At 49.4% G+C, this 22,516-nt stretch overlaps 2 protein-coding genes across 4 annotated transcripts; one reads left to right on the top strand and one right to left on the bottom strand.

Annotated features, from left to right (window-relative positions):
* The first annotated feature begins 66 nt into the window (after positions 1-66).
* SIRT3 (sirtuin 3) lies at positions 67-5,844 on the top strand. Of its 2 annotated transcripts, none has more exons than XM_084519565.1 (8): positions 67-220; positions 410-509; positions 1,566-1,763; positions 2,241-2,473; positions 2,618-2,718; positions 2,946-3,107; positions 3,526-3,735; positions 4,895-5,844. In XM_084519565.1, the coding sequence occupies exons 1-8, from the start codon at positions 166-168 to the stop codon at positions 4,913-4,915; spliced, it is 1,080 nt and encodes a 359-aa protein (XP_084375691.1). In that variant the 5' UTR covers positions 67-165; the 3' UTR covers positions 4,916-5,844. The 2 variants fall into 2 exon arrangements, with proteins under 2 accessions (XP_084375691.1, XP_084375690.1); XM_084519564.1 differs by having other exon boundaries at positions 68-220; positions 1,563-1,763.
* A 2,435-nt stretch (positions 5,845-8,279) lies between these two features.
* On the bottom strand, positions 8,280-22,327 carry RIC8A (RIC8 guanine nucleotide exchange factor A). Of its 2 annotated transcripts, none has more exons than XM_084519560.1 (11): positions 22,189-22,327; positions 20,779-20,878; positions 17,161-17,208; positions 14,610-15,224; positions 14,327-14,421; positions 13,403-13,553; positions 12,462-12,557; positions 12,056-12,200; positions 11,455-11,599; positions 10,197-10,316; positions 8,280-9,546 (listed from the first exon to the last, which is right to left on the bottom strand). In XM_084519560.1, exons 2-11 carry the CDS (start codon positions 20,860-20,862, stop codon positions 9,426-9,428), a joined length of 1,620 nt encoding a protein of 539 aa, XP_084375686.1. In that variant the 5' UTR covers positions 20,863-20,878; positions 22,189-22,327; the 3' UTR covers positions 8,280-9,425. The 2 variants fall into 2 exon arrangements, with proteins under 2 accessions (XP_084375686.1, XP_084375687.1); XM_084519561.1 differs by lacking the exon at positions 22,189-22,327 and adding an exon at positions 21,041-21,359.
* Between the last annotated feature and the right edge of the window lie 189 nt (positions 22,328-22,516).

The following is a 22,516-nucleotide window of genomic DNA, read 5'->3' as shown; positions in this document are numbered from 1 at the left end:
ACAGACACATACACCCTCCCCAAAGCCCTCCTTTCCGGCCCCGCGCGGGGCACGCTGGGTCCCCCCCGCAGCCATGGCAACACCTCCCCCTCGGAAAAAAAAAAAATAAAAAAATAAACCAGCCCCAAAAAAGCCCGGCCCGGCCCCAAAGCGGGCCGCGGAGCCATGGAGCGGGGGGCCCGGCGCGGGGCCGTGGCGGCCGGCGTCCTCCTGGCGGCGGGTGGGGGCCGAGATGGGGGGGAGAGGGCTTGGGGGAAGGGAGAGGGCAGCGGGGGGTGGGCGAGGGCTCGGAGCCGGGAGGGGCGCCGGGGGGAGAAGCAGGGGGTGAGGGGCAGGGCTGGGCGCTGGGGCGGGCTGTGGGGACCCCCGCCCCGAGCCGCCCCCTCAGCGGCTCTGTGCTTTCTTGCAGCATGGAGGAGCCTCCGGGAGCGCGGCCCAAAGGATGGAGGCGGCCCCCGGGGCCTGGCTCGGCTCTTGTCCTGCTGCGGGATGGGCTGCGGAGCCTGGAGGTGGGCTACGGGGCTGCGGGGAGCAGGCACCCCGAGCCGGGGGCTGCTGCCTGGTTCCGCCAGGTCTCTGCACCCATATGGGAGCAGGACCCCCGTGGGAAGGGGCTCACACTCCTAGGTTGGAACTACAGAGCTCCTCCTGTCTAAACGGGCACACGGTCTCCGTGTCTGTGAGCCTGAGCTGGTGTGTTCCAGCCTGTGAGCCCAAGGAGCCCTACTCCTCGGAGTAGGGAGGTTTAGCCGAAAAATGTCAGCGTTTGCCAGGTTATGAATTTAGCTCTCTGGGAATCTGGCCTGGCAAGGCAGAGCCACGTCCTTGTCAGCCACGCTGAGGGCGATGTTAGAACTCGATAATTGTTATCTGCAGATTGCCAGGATCCAGCAGCTCCCTCTTGGCTCTTCACGTTCCCACGCCTTCCCTGGACTGCTCTTAATGTCCTGCACTAGCAAGCACTAATTGTCCAGGGAGAAACTGTTCCTTGAGATGATAATGACTGTTCTCAGCCCCATCTGCATGTACTGCTGACCTGCAATTCCTTTAGTCATTTTCCATTTATACGTGGAGCTCTCCCGAGGCAGAGCCCCCGGGGAAATAGAGAACTGGTGAAATGTCTGTGCTAACCCGGGCAGTGTTGTCCCAGTGACCACACCACCTTGTTAGAAACTTCTCAAAACCAAGGCCATAGAGAAGAGTCTTCATTATCCCAGAAGCATTGCAAGTAGATTATGAGACTTGCAATTCCCTGAATGCTGTTCTCACAGTCCTGTGTCCACTCCCTGTGCAAAACAAACAAACAAAAACTCTCAGGGGAATATGGTGCGTTTTGATTTGGCATTTTTAGATCTTTGTAAGAAAGTGTAATGCAAAGCACCTTTTCCTATGGTATTAGACTACTGCTTAAGCTTTCTCCTCCTTGATTAAGTACTAGCACACAGTCCTGCAGATTGAAGAGCTTTCTGCAATTTCTTGGGGTGTTTTTCTCCCCCTGAGCAGTTCTTTCAGCTGAAGTCTCTGACAGCGTGCTACCTGCTGTGCTTTCTCTCTGTTCCAAGCAGGATCCAAGGCACTAGGCCCTTCTCGCTGTCTGCTGCCACCAGAGCCATTTTAGGATTGGGCAGATGGGGAGATGATGGTGGGAAGAAGCCGCTCACCCTGCAGGACGTGGCAAAGCTAATTCGGAACAAGGAGTGTCGCCGAATAGTGGTGATGGCTGGTGCTGGGATTAGCACCCCCAGTGGTATTCCAGATTTTAGGTAATGCCTTCGTTGTTTTATTTATCCTTTTTCGGTGCTGGGACTGCCAGGATCAGGTGTAGGTAATGGTGGTGCCAGGCTAGGCTAATCACAGGAGTTTTCTTACCTGCTTATTCTCTGTCCGTTAACGGCAGGCTGGCACCACTCTGGGTCATGTTTTGGCCCAGGTCTTCAGGATGATAGTCGTGCTTGTTGCTTGGGTCTGTGGCGGCACTGATTGCACCACCTTGGCCCTTCCAACTCTGACTGTCAGCACACCTCTGCAGCCAGAAGGTGGGGTGGCACTAGATCAGGCCCACAAGGTGCATTCTCTTGTGCAGAGGTGGTTTCAGGTGCTCTCCTGATGCAGCTCTGCTCTGAATGGATGATGCAAAGCAGCAAGAGAGACCGCAAGGACCTGTCTGTGTGCTCTGTTGTGTCTGGATCTGGTTCTCTTCCTGCAGTCTGACCACCAGTCCTGCTTTCCTCTCTTTGCAGGTCCCCAGGGAGCGGCCTCTACAGTAACCTTGAGCAGTATGACATCCCTTATCCAGAAGCCATCTTCGAACTGACCTATTTCTTTGTCAACCCCAAGCCCTTTTTCACTCTGGCCAAGGAGCTGTACCCTGGCAATTACAGACCCAACTATGCCCACTATTTCCTGAGGCTCCTTCATGACAAAGGGCTCCTTCTGCGGCTCTACACCCAGAACATTGATGGGCTGGAGAGAGGTGAGTTTTCTCTTCCCCATCTCCCAACAGCAAAATACCAGGAAGAGGGTGAGGAGGAGGACTGGGGAAATGCCTAACAAACAAGGAGTTTCTGGGTCAGTCACCTCATGCTGAGTTGACCCGTCCCCACCTGCTGTGTTCCAGCTGCTGGGATCCCTCCTGACAGACTGGTGGAAGCCCACGGCACCTTCGCCACTGCCACTTGTACGGTCTGTCGAAGGAAATTCCCGGGAGAGGACTTCAGGGTGAGTGGTCACAGCTGGGCATTGACACAAACCAATGCAAAGAGAAGAACCTATTGCAGGCCCGTTACTTTTCCCTCAGGGCCAGCAGGGCTTGTTGGAGGGGATTAGGCTTGGTGCAAGGAAACAGAGGGGCTGGATGTTGCAGCAAGGCTACGATGTGGTTATGACCCTGCTTGTGCAGGTACGTGCTGCCCCGTAACGAGTGGTGTTGGGTGCTTTTACTTCAGGGGGACGTCATGGCAGACAAGGTCCCCCACTGCCGTGTCTGCACCGGAATTGTCAAGCCTGACATCGTGTTCTTTGGCGAGGAGCTCCCGCAGCGCTTCTTCCTGCACGTGACAGACTTCCCCATGGCGGACCTGCTTTTTGTCATCGGGACATCCCTGGAGGTCTGGGACTAGGGAACACCCCATCTCACAAGAAGGAAAAGGCACACCAACAGGGCTGAGGGCCTTTGGGGGACAGAGGGGGCTTAGAGAAGGCAAGAAACTGGGTTTCAAGGTAAAATGTGAGGTGGCAAGGTGAGAAATAGGGTGCATGCACTTTGTGAAGTCGAAAAACCTTGTGTGCTCCTGGTAAAGGTGGGCACCTAACAAGGAAGAAGCATTTTTTGCGTCTACCCGAAGACAGGCCACCAGATAACTGGTGACATCTGTGATTTGCTCAAATCTGGGGTAGCTTAGCCCACAGTGGGAGAATCTGATAAGCGCTAACGAAGTCCTCATGTGCAGTGAGTAAGTTCATGCCTTCAGTGCCCCTCAGCCAGGTGACGGTGTCTCTCTGCTCCTCTGGGTTGCCTTCCTTCAGGTGGAGCCCTTTGCCAGCCTGGCAGGAGCTGTTCGCAGCTCCGTTCCCCGAGTCCTCATCAACCGCGATCTCGTAGGACCGTTCACCTGGCAGCAGCGCTACAACGACGTAGCCCAGCTGGGGGACGTGGTCGGCGGGGTCGAGAAGCTGGTGGAGCTGCTGGGCTGGAACGAAGAGATGCAAGCACTAATTCAGAAGGAAAAAGAAAAGGTGGGAAGGGGCTCAGAGCCCCATCTCCCTCCCTTAGCCTCTTCGTTCCTCATGCTGGAGTTATCTTGGGGGAAGCAGGTGGTGCGTGCTGGGATTAGAGACTTGTACCCCAGACATTGCCACGTTTGCAGTCTGCATTCAGAGGGAAGGACCACAGAAATGTGCGGAAGGGTTACAAAAAGAAAAATATCAAACTCAAGTGGTATTTCACAATGAGGGCAGGCGCAGTGCCTGCCTTGGTGCCTTGGTTTCATTTCTAGTGAATTTTCTGGTCATTTGTGAGAAACAGGTAATGCTAGAAATGAAAGTTGTCTCTCACTGTACCACAGCTGACGCCAAGCGAGGTGCTGCAGTGGCAGGTATGCTGCAGCCACCAAGCAGCACGCAGCAACAGCAGCGCTGAGTTGCTAATGAAAGACTTGGCACCTCTTTTTTACACCTGATTGTTTATTTCACCATGCCATTCTTCTTACATCTGTACTCTTTTGAGATCTTCAGAAGTGAGAAACTGTCAGCAAGCAAGTTCTTAATTGCTTTAAATTTAATGCTAATGTTAATTATTATATTACTTTAGATCCACTGGGAAGATTTTTCTACATGTTGCATGGAATTCTCTAAACTTTCTTTCTTTTATTTTTAATTTAAGCCAAAATTCTAACTTGTGGGCTGGGCCAATTCTGCTTGTGACCATGCGCACAGCTCCATCCTCGGCAGCAGGGCTCTGACAACTTGCTGCAGTGAGAAGCCAGTTGTATTTTTAAGCATCTGTATGTTAATGTTTGCACACAAATTAACCTGACCCAAGAGAAAAATCTGGCTTCAACGTTCCATGTTTAATATTAAGGTTGTTATAACTTTCATCAGATTGTTGGATAGGAATGAATAAGAATTTTTAGGTTTAATTAGTAATTATTGGTTGGGTTTTTGATTTCTCATTGTAAGACATGTTGCATTTGTATGAGTAACCGGTCTTTGATGTAATGTTTGTGGTCTTCTGCATCTCAGAGGGATAAAGCTGGAGCAAATGTGGTAAAGCATGGAAAAAAAAAAGCCTCCTTGCTCTGGGATTTTGGTGTTAGCAAGCATCACGGACTGAAATAGCAGGGGATGGGAGGTTTGAAACACCCCAGCAAACACTGTGTGGTCTTTCTATTTTTAGCTGGATGCAAAAGACAAATAGGACAGCTGGCTCCCTGCTGCTGGAGAGCAACGTTCACCTTGAAGAGGAGACTTTGTGCCCAGCATGGGCAGGGAATAGCATGATGGCAGGGAGCTGTGGGAGAGGCCATCCAGCTCTGCAGCAGCAAATCCACCTGGGACTGGCACTCCGGGAGGAGGGGGATGCTCGTGGCTCAGTCCAGCCTGCCTGCAAGCAGACCAGCGAGGCCTTCACCACAAAAGAAGGGAAGCTGAAGGGAGCAAAGCCCAACTACCAAGCTGCAAACTGGTCCTGCACGTGAAGGCTTTTCTACTTGAGATTTCAGAACAGTTTATATAGCCAGTGAACATTGTTCTCTCCTCGCCTTACCTCATTTCAGCACCCACTAGGAGACACTTTCCTCTTCTGTGGCTGTTGCCCTGTCAGCATGCTATTTCACCATGTCCAGCCATGAGACTTCCACCAGTAAGTCACTGGGAGCTCCTGGGCTCACACCAGCATGCCAGACAAGATACCCAGCTGCAGTTTATGGTTAGCATCTCCCTCTTTCTGAGCCATCCAACCTTGGAGACCCACAAAGGACTTCACAGAGCCAGAGTTGAAAATGCCACGAAAGTCAGGCCTTACAGCAGCTGGTCAGAACCACTTAATTCTGGAGTGAGTTTCCCAGCTGCCCCCACAGGGCTGAGCATCTGCCAACTCATTTCACAGCTCCTCCACAGATATTTTTGTCTTAGTCGTGATCTTTCAGCTGCTGCAGACTTGTAGCATTTAGTCTTTGGATGAAACCTGTGCTAATCAGGAGATGAATGCTGTTAATGTGCCTGTAACTGGGGCCTAGCCCCTGGTCCTGTTCAGGAAGGCCAAATCAAGCCACTGGAAGAGCTGTCAATCAGTACAGTATTAATTATTTAATAATAAAAAGAGTTTGTATTCTTTTGCTGATGCCAGCTGAGGGTTTTTCTGTAAAATTCACACATTCCCTAAGTCTTTGAATACATTCTCTTCCTCCCATTATCACTCCTTCACCTGCTTTTTATGTGTCCCTGCTCCGTTTTTTTTTTCTTTTTGACTTTACAAGGGTGCCTTTCTTCCCTGTAAATGCTGTCCCAGGGAGAGGCAGTTATCAGGACACTGCACTTACCTCCCACTCCTTCCCAAACATGCTCTAGGAAACATACTTTGCATGTCACAGGTGTTGCAGAGCATCTTCTCTGCAACAGGGCATGAAATTCATTGCCACTGGTTCCAAATTTGGCTGTGGGGACTGAAGTCACATCCAGGTGGCCCAGGGTGACCCACCTATTACCACAGCAACCATTCTATGCGCAGTCCCAGATTGAAACAAGCTCTAAACAAGCACAATAAAATGCAAAACATTTTACACCACCACATTGTTACAGTCAACACTCAAATGCAGAAAATCATAGTGAAGGGAACAAAAGCATTTAAGCATACGGCTACGTTTTACTAATACAACACTGGTAACTTCTATGCTCTAAAAGCTGTTTCTGAGGCAAAGGTAGAGCCTCAAAAAGCTGTTGTATGGCTGATTATATATATAATTAGAAGTGTTTGGACCTAATACTCAGCTGCTGTAAATCAGAGTAGCTCTAGGAATGGTACTGAAGTCAGGATGGGATCAGTTTTGTGTGTTGGGTGTCCTAGCAGCTTCCTAGAAAAAAGGCTTGAACAAATTCCCAGCCAGATGAACAGACTTGTTTATCCAAATGTGCAATTCAAATATATCGGCACGGTCCGCCTCACAGCAGTGGGTTCATTTGAATGTGCAGCAGTAAAAGCAGAGGGGTTGTTCCCACTTTGCAGAGCACTAGAAGCCTTGTGGCACACAGTTTCATGGTGAAAACGAAGGGAATAATGCATTGTTTTTAGACGTGTTGTTTTTAGACCGTACCCTGCTACTTACCCAGAAGTGGCCTGTGGTGAGCGCAGCCCCTGCCTGCACTGGCACTTTTGAAATCAGGGCTCATCAGGGTTTTAAGCAGGATATTTGAATACAAGAATAGTACAAGCATTGCATTAAAAAACAAACCCTTTTCTTTTGCATGTAAAGCTTGAGAGCCTTACCAGCTAGAAAGAGATCGGAGGTCTGCATTTTCATGTAGAAGATTGAGGGTGGTGGGTTTCTGTTTGTTTGGTGGTGTTATTTTTTCTTTCTGTTACTCAAAACAAAACAAAATCAAAAAAGGGGCGATACAATTGGCCTGAAGGCTCCTGCTGTGATGTGCTGAAGCTATGTCATGATCTGTCATGATCTCATGACAAAGCTATCCACCATTTTCAGTGGGTCAGTTTCACATAAACACTGTACACCCCTGGGAGAATCTGTAACTTTAATCATGACTGCTAAAAAAAAAAAAAAAAATCATAATCACGCTGAAGAACTAACCTGGCAGTTACGAAGCATTCTTTCAGCTTTTCTCCATGCACAGACAGCCTTACAAAAGCAAGCGCTGGTTCCTAAATACACACGGGCAGGAACAACTGCAAACCCTCTGATCCCCCCCCTGCTGCCCTCAGCTGCAGCCTCCCTGGACCCAAATCGACTCAGGTCCTACTGCAAAGGCTGAGCAGCAAATCCCTGTTGCACAGAAAGAAAACAGAGCTGGTGTGCAGGATTTTGAACTACGACAGAACATTTGCAAAGCAGATGAAGAACAGTCCTGTAAACAGCTGCCTGCTGTGAGGCACAAGGGGCACATCGACATTAGAAAAGGCTTTTTAATAAGTATGTCAACAGCAAGAGGAGACCTAAGGAAGACATTGGACTGATACTTGGCAAAGATGGTCACCTTACAAGCAAGGATGAGGAAAAGACAGGCACTTAATGCCTTTTTGCCTCAGTTTTCACTATTAATGATAGATCTTGGGCTGCCCAGTTCTTTGAGCTGGAAGACCTTGACTGGGGGAGTAGTGACATTTCCTCTGCGGCCACTGAAATTATGAGGGACCAGTTGTGTCAGCTGAATGGCCAGCAGTCCACGGGCCTGATGGGATTCACCCCAGAGTACTGAAGGAGTTACAGAATGTAACAGATGAACCTTTCTCAACAACTCACCAAAGGTTTTGGGAGTCAGTAAGTCCATTCCAACTCAACTATTCTAATTTTAAAAAGGGCTAAGTTTTGTTTGTTTTTGTAAACTAAGGACTGAAGCTTGAGGATTAAATTCAGATTGCCCCATTCAGATACATTTAGTGGCTGCGGTACAGTGGGAGGTTCTGACCTAGCTTCATTTTAATGCTGCAATTTTACCTCCCAAATAAAACCGAAGTTCAGGGTGGCTGCAGCAAAACCATGTGTTAATTAGAAAAAGGTATTTCCTTACTTGCTCAGAAATACCACATTTGATGAATCACTGCCATGTGCAAATTCATCAGAAGGTTTCCTTTATTCTAGCATCATGTTTGCATTCCTATTTGTGCTAATACTAAGAGTTCCAAAACTTATAAGACAAACAGGAATATTTTCTTTAAAACATTTTCTTTAGAAAGAAAAAAAAAAGGAAAAAAGACAAATCTAAACCATGGCAAAGGACAAGACCAACACCAGCCCCTGGGTGCAAACAGCAGTGGGTCTATGGGAAAGCCAAGGCAGGTGAGGAGGCAGCACACAAAGCACATATTTTGGCCTTTCATTCAGAAAGCGTGAGATTGGGAAAGGCTGATGATGCCAAAACCTAAACTCCGTGGCATTGGGAACATTGCACAATGCCACAGACTAAATCTCAGAGCGTTGCTGGCAGTCGCCTGCAAGTTTCTTTCCTGTGATCAATGGGAACACTCTGGCAATGTCACCAAGGCCTCCCCTCCTGCCTGCTCCCCACAGCACACACACCAGTGCTCCCCTCGGACACACAAGTACATCCATGCGGCCCTGCTTGCACAGCCACAGTCACTCTCACTGCCACACGTAGCACACACACACGTACAGCTTCCTGCTAATGAAATGGGCGCACGATGCTGAGGCACCCCACAAATACAATTCCCCAAAACCATGGTCAATAACTGCTCACACTCCTCCCCTGCAGCCCCACGTTCCCGGGGAGCAGCTCCCCTCACGTCGGGCTGACCGTACACACAGGGACACGTCCACGCTGCTGACATGCAGCCACACGAGTGTCAGCACATATACAAGATGCTCTGCAGATTACTGATCCCTGATGGTATGACAGATAGATTCCCCCCCGACCCTTTTTCCTAAACCACATATTTAAAAAAAAATCCTACTGAAAAGTCCTGGAAGCAATTTGGAGTGTGAAATCCTCAAAGCTGCCAATGGGAGAGACCAAGGTAGAGCCAGGCCGTGACGATCCCCTGGAAGGAGAGGTGGTTATGGAGCTGGGGAGGTGGCAGGAGGTGTTCTTCCCTGTGGACTGTGAGGGTCCAGGCTGGATTCAGACACCACAGGGAGAGTCCTGGCCCAGTACTAGCCTCTGGGTGCAGCACCAGTTCCGAAGGGAGAACGGAGAGAGGCTCCCCAGCTCTCTGAGGCTGGGGCGAGAGGTCTGGATCAGTCCAGCCCCAGGTCTGAGTCAGATGACGACCTCTCGTCAGCCATATCACGGATGGCGTTCTCCATGGGGGCCAGGTTGCCGCTCGGCGTGATGCCCATGGGCTGGATGACTTGCTCTCTGCAGCCAGGGTGGAGAAAGGGGGGAAGGTAACACAAATTTAAACAGAAGCTTACAGCGGAAATTACTGCAGAGACAGACGCATCCTACAGCAGGAACGCTGGGCCTGTGCAAACTGCCATGAGGCAGAGCCCAGAACGACCCTGAGCCAGCAGCAAGAGCTGTATGAGGTCAGAACACCCTCAGCAGATCCTGGGCTCCTCTCTGCGATGCCAATTAACCAGGGATGAAAGATGACTGGAGAAAGCATTCCCACAGGGAAGGGGACTTGCTGGCACTAGCTGCCATGTGTCCCCAAAATGCCATCTCCTACCAAGTGGCCTTGCTAGGACCGTGGCTGCTGCTGCTGCCTAGCACTCAGCCAACCCTGGGGAGGTGCCAAGTGCCTGGAAACCCACCATAGGCATGTAAGGGAATTTCATGGCAAGCCATAGGACCAAAGAATTCTGTAGGGCTTGCAATGCCTTCCCCTAGATGTAACAGCACCCAGCTTAAGGAAATTTGGAAATATTTCTCCATGGATCTCTCCCACTGCCTTATGTCCCTTCAGTTTGTAGATGCTTTGAATGCATTCCCAAGGGCAGCGATAAATGTAAGTTACAGACAGCCAGGTGTTAACACAGACATGACTACACACGATCTTCTAGTACCTGGACAATTTGTCAAACATGTTGACTAACTTCATGGCTTCGTATTCCTTCTGCTCTTCAGTCATCCCTTCCATGGGGTTGGGGAGTTTCTCCTCAACACGTCCCGTGACAGGGTTAATGCTACAAGAAGAATAGTGAGAAAAAAGGTAAAGGTAGAGGAATACAACATCACAGCTAAGGGTGAAACTTAAATAACGAAGAAGGAACATTGCACATGAAACACAAGGGAGGTGGCAGGGTGGCAAAGGAGGGAGGTAAAGCACAGAGGTAAGAAAGCTGTTTAAAAACTCTCTTTACCTATACTAAGCAGAGGAATGCACTGGCAGAGCTAGTTGTAATTGCCACAAACCAGTGCCCTCTGGTCTTGCTGCCTAGGTTAGGTCTTGTGTTATTGCAGTGCAACAACACGTTGACTCTGATCTCTTCCTGTATGCCCTACACACAATCCCCCCCGCTACAAATCCCTCTCATTTCTCTGGTGAGAAGTTCCCATCCTGCCAATTCCACCATGCAGGTTTAAACCACGTGCACAAGGGGAGGCAACATATCTTCCCTCTCCTTAAGTCAGGAGGCAAAAAAACTAACACCAAAAAGGATTAAAAAAAAAAAAATAGTGTAAACCACATTTTACGCAATGCTGGAAAGTGTGGGACTCACAGTTGAGAACAATTCTGGAGCTCTCCCTTCATACATTTCACCCCTGAATTACCACCACCCAATAGTGAGGAAAGGAGAAAAATAAAAAGAAATAAAAATTCACTCCAGCAGCACAGGGCTCTGGAGCTGGAGAGAGGTAATCAACACTTTCAACCCAGCTGCAAGCCAGGAAAACCCTTGTCCCCTATATCTCAGTGCACAGTAAAACCCTGCCTTTATGTTGGGCCACCAAAAAGGTGTATAGGATACCAACTAGAGAGATGCTGCCACATGCACACCACGAGCAGTTCTGGTGCAGAATAGGCTCTGGCTCAGGCATCTACTTTGCTCTAGAGGCTGTGCCCAGCTGTAGGGACTGGGTCTACCTACCCGTGACCACACACACCACGGGTAGCTCGGCCACAGAGGCTTTTCACCCAAAAAAAAGGTAAAGGTAGCGGAATATAACATCACATCAAAGGGTGAAACTTAAATAATGAAGAAGCAACATTGCACGTGAAACACAAGGGAGGCGGCATGGAGGCAGATGAAAAAAGGGACAGAGGAATGGGAAGGAGGTGTAGGAGTAAGGGTGCTACAGAGGGGGAGCAGAGTTCTGTACTTGGGCTTTGCCTCTTTGTACTCTTCTGTGTCGGTGTCTTCATCTTCCGAGTACTCTCCCTCTTCCCGACCTCCAGCCATGAGGCCTCGTGCTGCCAGGAGCCCAGCCGCGTTCCCATAGCCTGTGTACTTCACAAACCGTGACACTAAAGGGAGGACAGAGAGACAGATCACCCTGTGTTTCCCCTCCTACCTCTGCAGCCCCGCCTGCTCCTCCACGCTCTGACAGCAAGATTGGTTCAAGGCCATGGAGACGCAGAAATGCCGGTGTTTCTGTGAACCCGGTGACAGGGAGCACAGCTCCCACAGCACGCACCAGGAATGGCAAGGACAACACACACAAGGTGTGGGGGGAATCTGAAAGCGGGTCAGGCTATCTCCAGGGTGTCAGGGTGTCCTTCAGCAGAGCTTTCCTGTCACCACTGGCATGAGAGACAGCAAGCCCTTGGAAACTCCACTCTCTTCCCTATCTAATGCATCCAGCTCAAGGGAAGACAGAGTTCCTGGTGTCTGCAGTCACCCGTCCCACACTCTGACTTGCCCAGAGGCCAGGCTCCAGGACTCCCTCTCACCAAAGCCTGCGACAGGCCCCTGTGACTCACCGCTCTCCTTGCAGAGCACAAAAAGGAACTCTGCTGCGCAGTGTTTCACTTCGGTGTCGATGTGGGTCATCAAACGCACCAGCTTGTTCCGCAGCGAGTTCCCCACCTCCGGACGGTTCTTCACATCCCGGAGCGGAGGCAGCACCTACAAGGCCACAGTGAAGGGGATCAGTGGAGCTGGAACATGCAGGGAAAAAAGTACATGCACTTTACAAATCAATTAAATCTAATGAACCCACAGAGTGTGAAGAAAAAACACTGTAGGTATCATGGGCTTCAACCCCCAGTATGTCAGAACCTAATACAGAGGGAGAGGAGCTCCCTCTCCTTGGATGGCAATACTTAGGCAGCTTGCTCTTCCCCTCTCTCTCAGTTCAGCATCACTTTAGTTGGAACCATGGAGTACCTTTGCCTTCAGGAACTTCCTCGTCTGGCGGTGAACTCGGGCGCTCTCAGTCAGCAGGTTCAGCACAGGGGTCAAACTCTCCTTCAGCTTGTGGCCCTGGAGAAGTGTTCACAAAAACGAGCAACATGTCAGTGACACCGAGTTCAATCTCTCTAGTTCGTGGTGGACATCACGAGTATCGAGTGGCAAGGAAATGGATGGACACCGAGGCAATTCCAGCCTCTGCAACAGGAGTTTCAGTGCTTCATCACTCCTCTAACTCCTCAGGCTTTCCGAGTCCTGCTCTGCAGCACAGCAGTGCTAGAAATAGTTGTGCAGAGCTTCAAGCATAGAGAAGTGCGGTGGTAATATTTGGAGGACCTTTGGAATAACTCCAGAGACTGCAAACCACCACCAGCTCAGTAACAATGCAAATTCAGGCTTTCAGAAACAGAGGAACAAAAGAGCACAAGGGGCTCGGGAGGAGTGAAGAAAGATGAATGGTCTCGATAAATAAGAGCATGACTGCCAGTCCTCAGACAGCAGACTGCTTGGGGAGTGTCAGAAAAACCCATCAAACAATTTGGCTGCATCCAAACAATTAAGCTGCCCAGCAAATCACCATTTACTTGAGTGAAACCGAGCACTTCTATTTTAATCACCCAGCTAACCATCTGCTGCTCAACCGATCTCACTACCAGCAGTAGCAGCAATGACACAGCGACCCTCCCGGTTCACAGATATTGTTTCAGTCCTACCAGCGATAATGGTTTTGCTTCTGCTAAGAACAGCCACTTCCGTAAGGCACTACCTCCAAAGTAACCGTGCCTTGCTGGTGCTCCTGTGGTTTTGACATGACGTGGCGGCACCGGGCTTTTCAAGGCTGAATGCAGGGAAGGTGCCCTGCACTGAACTTGTGAAACGAGCAGCCAAGAACTCTGCACAGCAGCCTCTCAACTTACCCTGTCGAGGCGGCGTTCTAGGAAATCCAACAGGATGTTGACTGCATCCATGTTGACACCCATGTATTCAAGCGAGCCGGGCCGGACTTTTGGGGTCAGGAGGACATCCAGACATTTCAGGGGCAGGTTGCCCAAAAGATTAACTGTATGGCTGAACATGTGAAAGAAGAACAGTGAACACACAATCAGGGATTTTTGTTCATAGAAGTTCTTCAGCTATCCAGAAATTAAGGTTTATTAACAACTTCCAGGAGCGCAACAACTCCTAAAGCAGACCTAACCTGTCTTTGGGTTAGATCCCAAGCTCCTCACACCAGTGGAATGAAATAAATCAAACTGCTTTTTTGTACAGCTGAACAACTTGCTGGAAGTCCAAAAAGACTTCAGTGACAACTGAGAAACTACGGATCTTGGCACAGAGGCCAAGTAGGACCAACAGGGGTGGTCAAAGGTTGTATCTAGGACCTCCATCACTCACTGGACCAATAAAGCTTAGCAATGTGGTGCAGACAATTTCTCAGCATGGCTCAAGAGACAGACAGTTAATTAAGGCCAGCCCAGAGACTCTTTAATTAAGGCAGAAGAGATCTGCTCTGGCTCACTGAAGTGGGAAGCACCATTGAAAAGACCTGGTGCACAACACTGAATATGACCCTTGCAGTCAGGCAGGCTCAGACAAAACATTTCCTCCTGGACATCATCCAGGAGGCTGTGGTATCAGTGCACATAATTTGACTGCAAAGGGCAGTCAATTCTAGCAGCACGAGGAACCTGCAGGCTGGACCAAAGATGCCTGTTTGTCAGAAGTGACCTTAACAATCAGCATACAAGCAGAGGATGGTAATGCCAAGGTCAGGCAGGGCCTGCCCTGGGCAGACTTCGGGTCGGTTTCTGTGCAGATCTTTATCTTGTTATCTAACAGACCTGTGGAACTCCTCCGTTCGGTCCTCTCCGTCAGCAGAAATCATGAGGCAGTGGCGCAGGAGGGCACCCAAGTGCCGGTACAAAGCAGCATCTTCCTGGCCCCAAAACAGAAAATGAAAACCTCGATCAGGAAAAGGGATTGCTTGCTACCTTTACACGTAACTGGGGGCTGCCTGGGGGGTAGCACCTACTATGAGAAAATGCAAGCAGAGCAGAAAAACAGTAGTCAGGCCATAGCCTGGGAACACGCAGATGTGGTGTGGTGTAGTATCCAGGAGCTTACCTCATCTACCTCCCTCTTGCTGGAATCAAAGGTGATGTTGAAGAGCACTTTGAGGATCTCCATGGCTCGCTCTGTCTCTTGCCGGGGCAAAGGCGGGAGGAGTCCCTCCTCGGTGGCAACTTCGTAGGGGTCCATCCACTTTACGCCAAGAGTCAGCTCCAGGGTGTCTGTCATCAGGCCGACGCCCCTGAGCTCTTGGGCCAGCTGCTGTCGGATGTCCACTCGCAGCGCCGTCAGCAGGAAGAGGAGGCGCAGGTCGAAGAACTTGACCTCGTGAGGAAGGTTCCTCTCGTTGTACAGTTTGATGCGCTTGGCCAGGCCCACCACCAGCCGAGCCTCAGCCGTCAGCTCCTGGGCCCGAGGGCTGCTGAAGACGATGTTGCAGAGGCATTTGAGGGATTCCAGGATGACGTCCAAGTCTGGCACCTCCCGGATGAGTTCCTCGGAGTAATCGATGCCAGCGTGCCTGGAGAGGGTCTTCAACCCTTCCTTGGTGGTGAAAGGGTCGAGGCAGTACTTGTCCCGGGACAGGATGCGGATGCTTTCCAAACAGGTGACCTGGCAGGACGGCTGGAGCTCTCTTTCCAGGAACTTGATAAGTAGCTGGGCCATTTTCTGTGCAGTTGGAAACAAAGAATGCCTCACGCACTGACACCTCATAGTGCTCCCCCAAGGGCACCACCCTGTTACACTCTGCCCTGGAAGATGAGAGCATCACCCAGACATGGACCTGCTACCAGCTCTGATTCAGGAACACATTTGGCGGCCCTTGGGAACAATTTGGCTCTAGAATCCAGTCCCTGCTCAATTCAAGCAAGGACAAGCAGCAAGAGACAAAGAATGGCTGGGAAATTGTATCAGATCAAAGGGGAGAGCACAACAGGTTACTGCTACTGACCTAAGGGACGATTGCCTATTTGAGGTTCACCTGTGGTTAGGATGGTTTAGGCTAATATGGTTTATTTGACAGCTGCATTAAGTTAAGGGACAGCAGGGCAAAAAAAAAAAAAAAAAAAAAAAAAAAAAGGAAAGCCCCTTTTCATAGCTTCAGAGCAACAGCAGATGTCCACTCGCACCAGAGCCTTAAGGTTAGGGAGGCATCTGCCTTGGGTGCTCCAGAAACAGGCTGATGAGCTTGAGAGATGCATCAGAAAACTGCTGCAGGAGGGGAAGAGGAACTAAACGAGTTCAGAAGCGTTTGTGGTATGATAGGAAAAGAAATGAAAAGACCTCAGAAGATTCAAGTAAGAAGTACCTCCCTAAATCTCAAGGCTGTCTGGAGACCTACTAGCCCAGATCTTCAGCAGGTACAGACTGGCAGAGCTCCAGTAACACCAATTTACAGCAGCTGAAACGCTGACCCTGGTGGGTCACAGTATTGCGTGTGATGGCAAGCTGTGGAGGAGCACGAGAGCAAAGGTAATGCCTCACAAAACCAAGCCTGGTTTTAGCTGCATGTAGCAACATTTCACATTTCACTAGCAATCCATTGCTCAAGCAATCATACCACGATGAGGGAAGATCTCACTAGGTCTCTCTAACAATAATAGAGAGTAAAGGTCTTTCTGACTCAGTCAGGCTAAAGAGATCTCAAAGCACGTGTGTCCACAGCTGAACCTTCAGAAGAACCAAACACACAGAATTACACAGTGATGCCCAATTCACGTTTGATGACAAACACCCCAGAAGTAGAGCACCTTAGCTCTGGGTCTGAATTCACAGCCTGCGCGGCCGCTCCAGCTCAAACAGCAAGGCAGTGCAGGGCAAAGAGCCCCGATCTTCTGACCATGAGTCAGGCTGCAGCTGGAAAAACTTCACGCTAGCATTAGCTGGCAATGGCAAGGACAAAAGAGGTCCCATTCTTCACCCTGATGGCCCTGTCTATGCTTGCTGTGCTAACACAGGCAGTAGTGCATGAACTGGACCACAAAACTGATCCAGGTGGAAAATAAGCCAGGAAAAATAGTTTTTTGTTTGTTTGTTTGTTTTGTTTTTTAGGCAGATCAGCCCACCAAACATATTCACTGTGCAGCCATGCAAGGGTCTGCCCTGGCATGAGAAATGCAAGACTGGAAGTGAACAGACAGGGGTGTTTATGTCCATTAAGCACCAGATTATGTCAGCTTAAAGTGCCTGTTAATACACAGCCCTGGTCAAATCCTGCAGCTGGCTCACGGTGAAAGCACTTACCCACTAGAGGCATGCATGTTACTATGATTTTTGTCCAGCACACTCGTACCATTGAGACCCACACAAAGGATCACATTTTTTGTACACCTGTGGCCGAGGCTATACACATCTCCAAACCCAAAGGGTTTGCTAATGTTGCAAGGATGCTGACCTTGTTCCTAAACCATCATCTACTGATGGAAAAACTAGAGCCAGATGCCCTGAGCACACCGTTCCCTGGGCAGGTACTTTACCAAGTTTTCAAAAAAAACACTCATCTCTTTCCCCAAAGGAGCTGCAACCATCAAGCCCTGCTGGACACAAGTGCAGAGCAGCAGATTTACCCCTCCAACAAGAGGAAGAAAGCAAAGAGCACGCCTACCTTCCTCTCTTCCCGTTCCTCATCATCAAAGGTGAAGCACTGAGATTTCTGTGGGGGCAGAACAGAAACAATTAAAATGAAGGAATAGTTTAAAAAGCAAAACTGTTTGCCTCAGCCAGGGAAAAGTAATTCAGCTTGAAAGCAACAGGTCTAAAAAAGAAAGCAAAGGCAAAGAAGTCTTCTCAGAAACAGTCACCTACCAACACAGAGGCAGGGAATCGGCATGGCAAGGAGTGTAACAGCACTTGAGAGGTCTGTAATACTCACAGCATTTTTAATGAGCCGTGGAAGTTCCTGAGGAGTCAGACAAAAGGACAACTTCCCTGTTGCTGAAGTTTTTGCTTCCTGCCTCTGAGGTTTTTGCTTCCTGCCTGCCTTTTCTCTCCTACATCATCCTTTCTTAAGCAACTCCAACTACTCGCATCACAACAAGCAGGGAACGAAGCTGGTTTAGAAAGCACAGACATTGTGACCCACACTGCCAGGTCAGAATAGCTTTCCTTGACCAAGATCCCTGCTATTCCAGGAGCCCCTGCTTCCTTTTCGTCATTGGAAAAGATCTGTGATGAATAATTCCCATTGCACTCTTCTGTTGGCTGTGTTGGAAGCTGAATGCCACAGGCCAAAGCCGTGCCCATCTGATGGATGGACTTATTTTTAAATGCTGCAGCTGTGAAGTGGGTATTCATCATAAATATCCCAAAACAGTCTGTAACAAAGTCATAGAATGGTTTGGGTTGGAAGGGATCTTAAAGTCCATCTGGTTTCAACCCCCTGCCACAGGCAGAGACACCTCCCACCAGCCCAGGCTGCTCAAAGCCCCATCCAACCTGGCACTGAACACTTCCAGGGTTGGGGCATCCACAGCTTCTCTGGGCAATTCCTCTCCCGAGTGAGGCCACCAAGCTGTGCCTACACACTTCTTCCCTTCTTATTTATTGTTCCTTTTCCTGCCTGAAAGCACCCTCTCCTCGTTATTTGGAGACAGATCCTTGTGTTCTTCGTTCCTGCGATGTCTGGAAGTAAGAGTGTTTTTCAGCTCGTGTTCTTTAAACACAACTGATAGACACAGGTAAACACCCCACTCCACGTGGCACCTCACAGCCTGAGTTACTCCTGTGTGCCTTTGCTTCAGAGAGCACTTGAACTGCAGAATGGTTAACATGCACAAATAATTCATGACCTCTTCAGTAAGACACATTGACAGCAAGTACTGCGAAGAAGGAATTGCTGGAACCAGGTAGGAAGAGCAGCCATCCTCTCCGCCTTCTTTGCTTCCTAACTTCTGGCAGAGTTCTCCAAAGGTGAACCACCCCGCACGAGGCAGTTTCTCCTTTTATCCCACACGTTGCCTCAAGTCAGACAAGGACTGTCAGTCAAGTCTGATTTCCTGCACAGAACAGTTCCGGAGCCTGTTTTGGAAGAAATCTGAATTTCTCTACACCCCCATTACATCCTTTTTCTTAAAACAAACAAAAAAAAAAAAACAGTTCTGCTCTGCTCACATGAAACGTTCCTGTGTGTCTCGTGGCTGTGCCTAGGAGGACAGTCTCCTTTCTGGCTACATCAGTTTCCAATGAACTGCTCAGCACAAAACATCAAAGGGTCCCTGGTAAAAAGCAGCACTTCCCAGTCGATGATGCAGTTCTGATTTATACCAAGAGAACATGAGGAATGCTTTTGAGAATCAAACTATTTAAAATTTATGAAAACATTAATTATGTATGCATAGATACAGCCTGATCAGATACAGATAGAGACATGGGGTATAATTATATCATATTTCTCTATTATTTTCTTAGTGCTCCCCATCACCTTTTACTGAGTTACACTGCAGACACACACTTACAGAGCTGCTCAATAATGACAATTAGTCTCACCACAAACAATTATTGTTATACACCAGGCTAGTCCTTCTCTTGAGCTTCTGCGATTCACCGGTATCCCATCTGCATGTCTGAACAGCAGAGCTTGTTTCCTGCGGTACATACCACCTTATGGCTCTGCTTCCCCCGAGCTGATGTTGATGCATCACTTGAGAAACTTCAGGTGCAGAAGCAGGACAGCTCTGCTCCTGTAGTGCTGGGCCAGGGGCTGGCCTTTTGTGCTTCAGCACCGTGATCTGATCTGTGCACAGGCTGTTGCACCATGTTACGAGGAACTGGCAGTTCAGTCCTGGAACCCATGTGCTCTGCAGACATCCATGGCACTTGTTCTCTTCCCATCTCATCCTCTTTGCAGGCTCCCGTAATCTCATTTACATACATGTTCACAATATCTGTGGTTTTGCTTTAGATCTATTTTATTCATAGAATCACAGAGTGGTTTGGGTTGGAAGGGGCCTTAAAGATCATCTAATCCCAACCCCCTGCCATGGGCAAGGACACCTTCCATGAGACCACGTTGCTAGTTATTCCTGGCAACCACAAATTGACTGCATATTCAGTAGTGAATTAAAAAACATATACCCCCAGAAAAGGGTACAGTACCACCAGCTTTTGCACTAAAAAGTTACGTAAGGAAGTTCCTTATTTTATCTGCATTTTCATATCCTCTTCGTTTGCTCCATTTCTTCTAGACAGACTAGCAAAATCACTGACATCCTCACAAGTTTCCTACGCCTGATACACTGACAAAGGATCCAGCTGGAGGAATTCTACAGAAAATACTGTGTTTTGATGCCTCAGATTGGTTGCACATCAAGTGCCATTTGCTCTCCTAATTTCTCCAGCATTACAGCTGCTGCAGTTGATGTTGATCCCGTTGACCTCTTTTTAACAGGGAGTCACTACTTCTTAGCTAAGATTTCTCCTATTTCAAAACTGACTGTTGGAAATAGTAGCACATTTCCCCTTATTGCACACTCGTGCAAAAACATTCACAGGTTTTCCCCACTGACTTCCCACCTCCTTAAGAATGGTGCAGAATGAGTCACGTAGATCTGCAGGGGCAGCCCTACCCTGGCGAAAACCCTCTGAAAGAGACTTTCCTGACAACCAGAGTCTGTTTCAAAAGTAAATTACCCCCACAGATAACCTTTTACCACTGTAAGGCTAGAATCACTTCCATTTCTGCTTCCCAACCATTCTTATTCATATTCTGTATTCATTATTTTGTATTGTCAGCTTTCAGACCAGGCGCCTGAATCAAATTGCAGCCTCCATTCATGTCATTCCCTAATTATCTTTTACTTGCAAATCAGAATTTCACCTGCAGCTCCTCCCTAGATGTGAGTTTTATTACCTCCAAACCTTGCCTAACATAAAGAGCTCCTCCTACTTGGTCTTCACACCCACGATTATTTCCCTGCCAGGTTTTACTTAGAATCTGGATAATAAAGAAAATCCTTTCTATGTGCTTTTCTTCCAGTATCTCAAGGACACAAGATAAAGCAAGGCTACGTAGATGCTTCATAGCAAAACATCAAAGAAGCAGCAGTCTGCAAGTAAAAGACGAAGCAGCCTGTAACATTTCCAAGGCAGTAATGCGCAGACAGATGCGCTCAGAGGAGGCAGACTGGGGACAGCTGGGTAGCACAGAAATCCCACAACATGGCCAACCTGCTTCCAGCCTTGTAAACAGAAGCTGACATTAGGCAGAGGTTTGATGCCCACTCACCTCCTGGTTGTAGATCTGAAGCACCTTGAGGACTGTGTCTTGCTCCCCGTTTTCCACCGTGGCTACTACAGTCCTGAGCTCCATTATCTCAGCAGCTCAGCTACAACAGAGGTGAAACAGAGAAGAAGGGGAGTGAGGGGGCTTCCAGGGTTCCTGGATAATAGTGATGCAAAGGGACCTCAACACACAGAGATCTGAGAGGGAGTGAGAAAGGGGTGGGGAAAAGGAGGAGGAAAAAAAAATCCCAAGTGAAATTGCTCACTCTGTTGCATCCATAAAAGCAGAGCAGATGGATAACCCAAGTACAACCAGCAGCCAGGCTCCTCTCTCTCCCTTTAATCCTCTTCCTCTCTTTGCTTTTCAATGTTTAATATATGCCCTTCCAGTAAAGCACTCAGAAAAACCTTCCCCCCTCCCAGCCAGGGGATTAACACAGAACAGATAACAGCAGCTCCCTGAAATAGCTCCCTGCCTCCTCCTCCTCCCCTGGCTGTCCTGATTTCTGTTACCGCACAGAACAACAACAAAAAAATAAACCCAGAAACATAGCTGTGGAGTAAAAAGAGCTGGAGAGGAAAGCCAAACGGATAGGCAAGCACCTCCGGGCTTGCTTTAAGGTGGAGCTACCTTTTAAGGTGGTGAAAAGAAAGAAAGAAATTGGGATTTTATTGCATTTGCTGCTCCCTGTGCTGGGACACTCGATGCCTGACAGACCACGTACCAGATTATGGCAGAGACACTGCTCAGGGGGGTAAAAACGCACATATGGCGGGTGGCTGGCCTCCCTGGCTCAAATCTGCCTGTCATTACAGAGCACAACGCACTTCGCGATAATAATGTAAATGAGCAGATGCGCATAATGACAGGGATCATCATTATTTTAAAAATAGGCGAAAGTTTAACAGCTTGTGCAGCCAGGCAAGCCCGCAGTGCTGGAAAGTAACTCCTAATCGTGGAATATCGAACAAAATTTCAGTACAAGCACGTGTTCGTACATCTGCTTAGATCCTGTGGAGCTCTGTGCCACGTCCCACAGCCTGGGTGAGCGGTAGATAAATGTGATTAGGAGACAGGGCTCCGCTCCTGGAAATCATGCTGTGCTGAGGGAGCAGCATCAGGTTAGCCCAAAGCATCGCGTTATCCCCCCTCCCTGCCCCAACACAGCCAAGATGGGGACTGTGAGGGCTGAGGGCAAGCCCTGCAGCCAAAAACCCAACAAAATGCCGAGCCCTGGGCCACAAGAGCAGGAGGAGCAGCTCATCCACACCAGGCATCTCTCGCACTGCCACACTGGGGTACCCGGAGCGACCTCCCTCCCTTTTCAGGGGGCAGGAGCAGCTCACAGCATGCCGTAACCCCCTCATTTTTGTATGTATCTTTTATTTCTGTCCCTCAGCTCCCTCCTCATACCTCCTTTCCACACCGGAGCCGAGCAGAAGGGGACGCCTAGGCCCTCCGGGGACGGGCAGCGGCGAGGAGGGCAGCCCCAGCACCTTCCTCCCCGCCGCCCCGGCTTCCTGCCGCGTTTCCTGGCCCCGGCCCTCCCCCGAGCTCCTCCGTGCACCGGAGGAGGGGAAGGAGCCGTGGAGGCTTCACCGAGCGGCGTTGGGTTTTTTTGGGGGGGGAACGCGGCGCCACCGCCTCTTACGGCTGGTCTGGAGGTGTCACAAGCACGGCGCAGCGAGGAGAGAAGGAAGCCGCTAAACCTCGCGGCTACCAGCCACGGGCGAGCTCCTCC

This window comes from Aythya ferina (genome assembly GCF_964211825.1).
Source record: "Aythya ferina genome assembly, chromosome: 5".
Lineage (NCBI taxonomy): Eukaryota > Metazoa > Chordata > Aves > Anseriformes > Anatidae > Aythya > Aythya ferina.
Note: the sequence above shows the minus strand (reverse complement) of the source record. Positions and strands in the feature narration are given on the sequence as shown.

What these genes read in the sequence shown, in the direction of transcription:
- SIRT3 (XM_084519564.1), top strand. Translation starts at nt 166, where the DNA reads ATGGAGCGGGGGGCCCGGCGCGGGGCCGTGGCGGCCGGCGTCCTCCTG. An exon ending in ATGGGCTGCGGAGCCTGGAG is followed by an intron (nt 510 to 1,562) that starts GTGGGCTACGGG and finishes CTCTGTTCCAAG; the next exon opens with CAGGATCCAAGGCACTAGGC. An exon ending in TCCCGGGAGAGGACTTCAGG is followed by an intron (nt 2,719 to 2,945) that starts GTGAGTGGTCAC and finishes CTTTTACTTCAG; the next exon opens with GGGGACGTCATGGCAGACAA.
- RIC8A (XM_084519560.1), bottom strand. Translation starts at nt 20,862, where the DNA reads ATGGAGCTCAGGACTGTAGTAGCCACGGTGGAAAACGGGGAGCAAGAC. An exon ending in AGGAACGGGAAGAGAGGAAG is followed by an intron (nt 15,225 to 17,160) that starts GTAGGCGTGCTC and finishes CCAACTGCACAG; the next exon opens with AAAATGGCCCAGCTACTTAT. An exon ending in ATGTTTGACAAATTGTCCAG is followed by an intron (nt 9,547 to 10,196) that starts GTACTAGAAGAT and finishes CCCTGGCTGCAG; the next exon opens with AGAGCAAGTCATCCAGCCCA.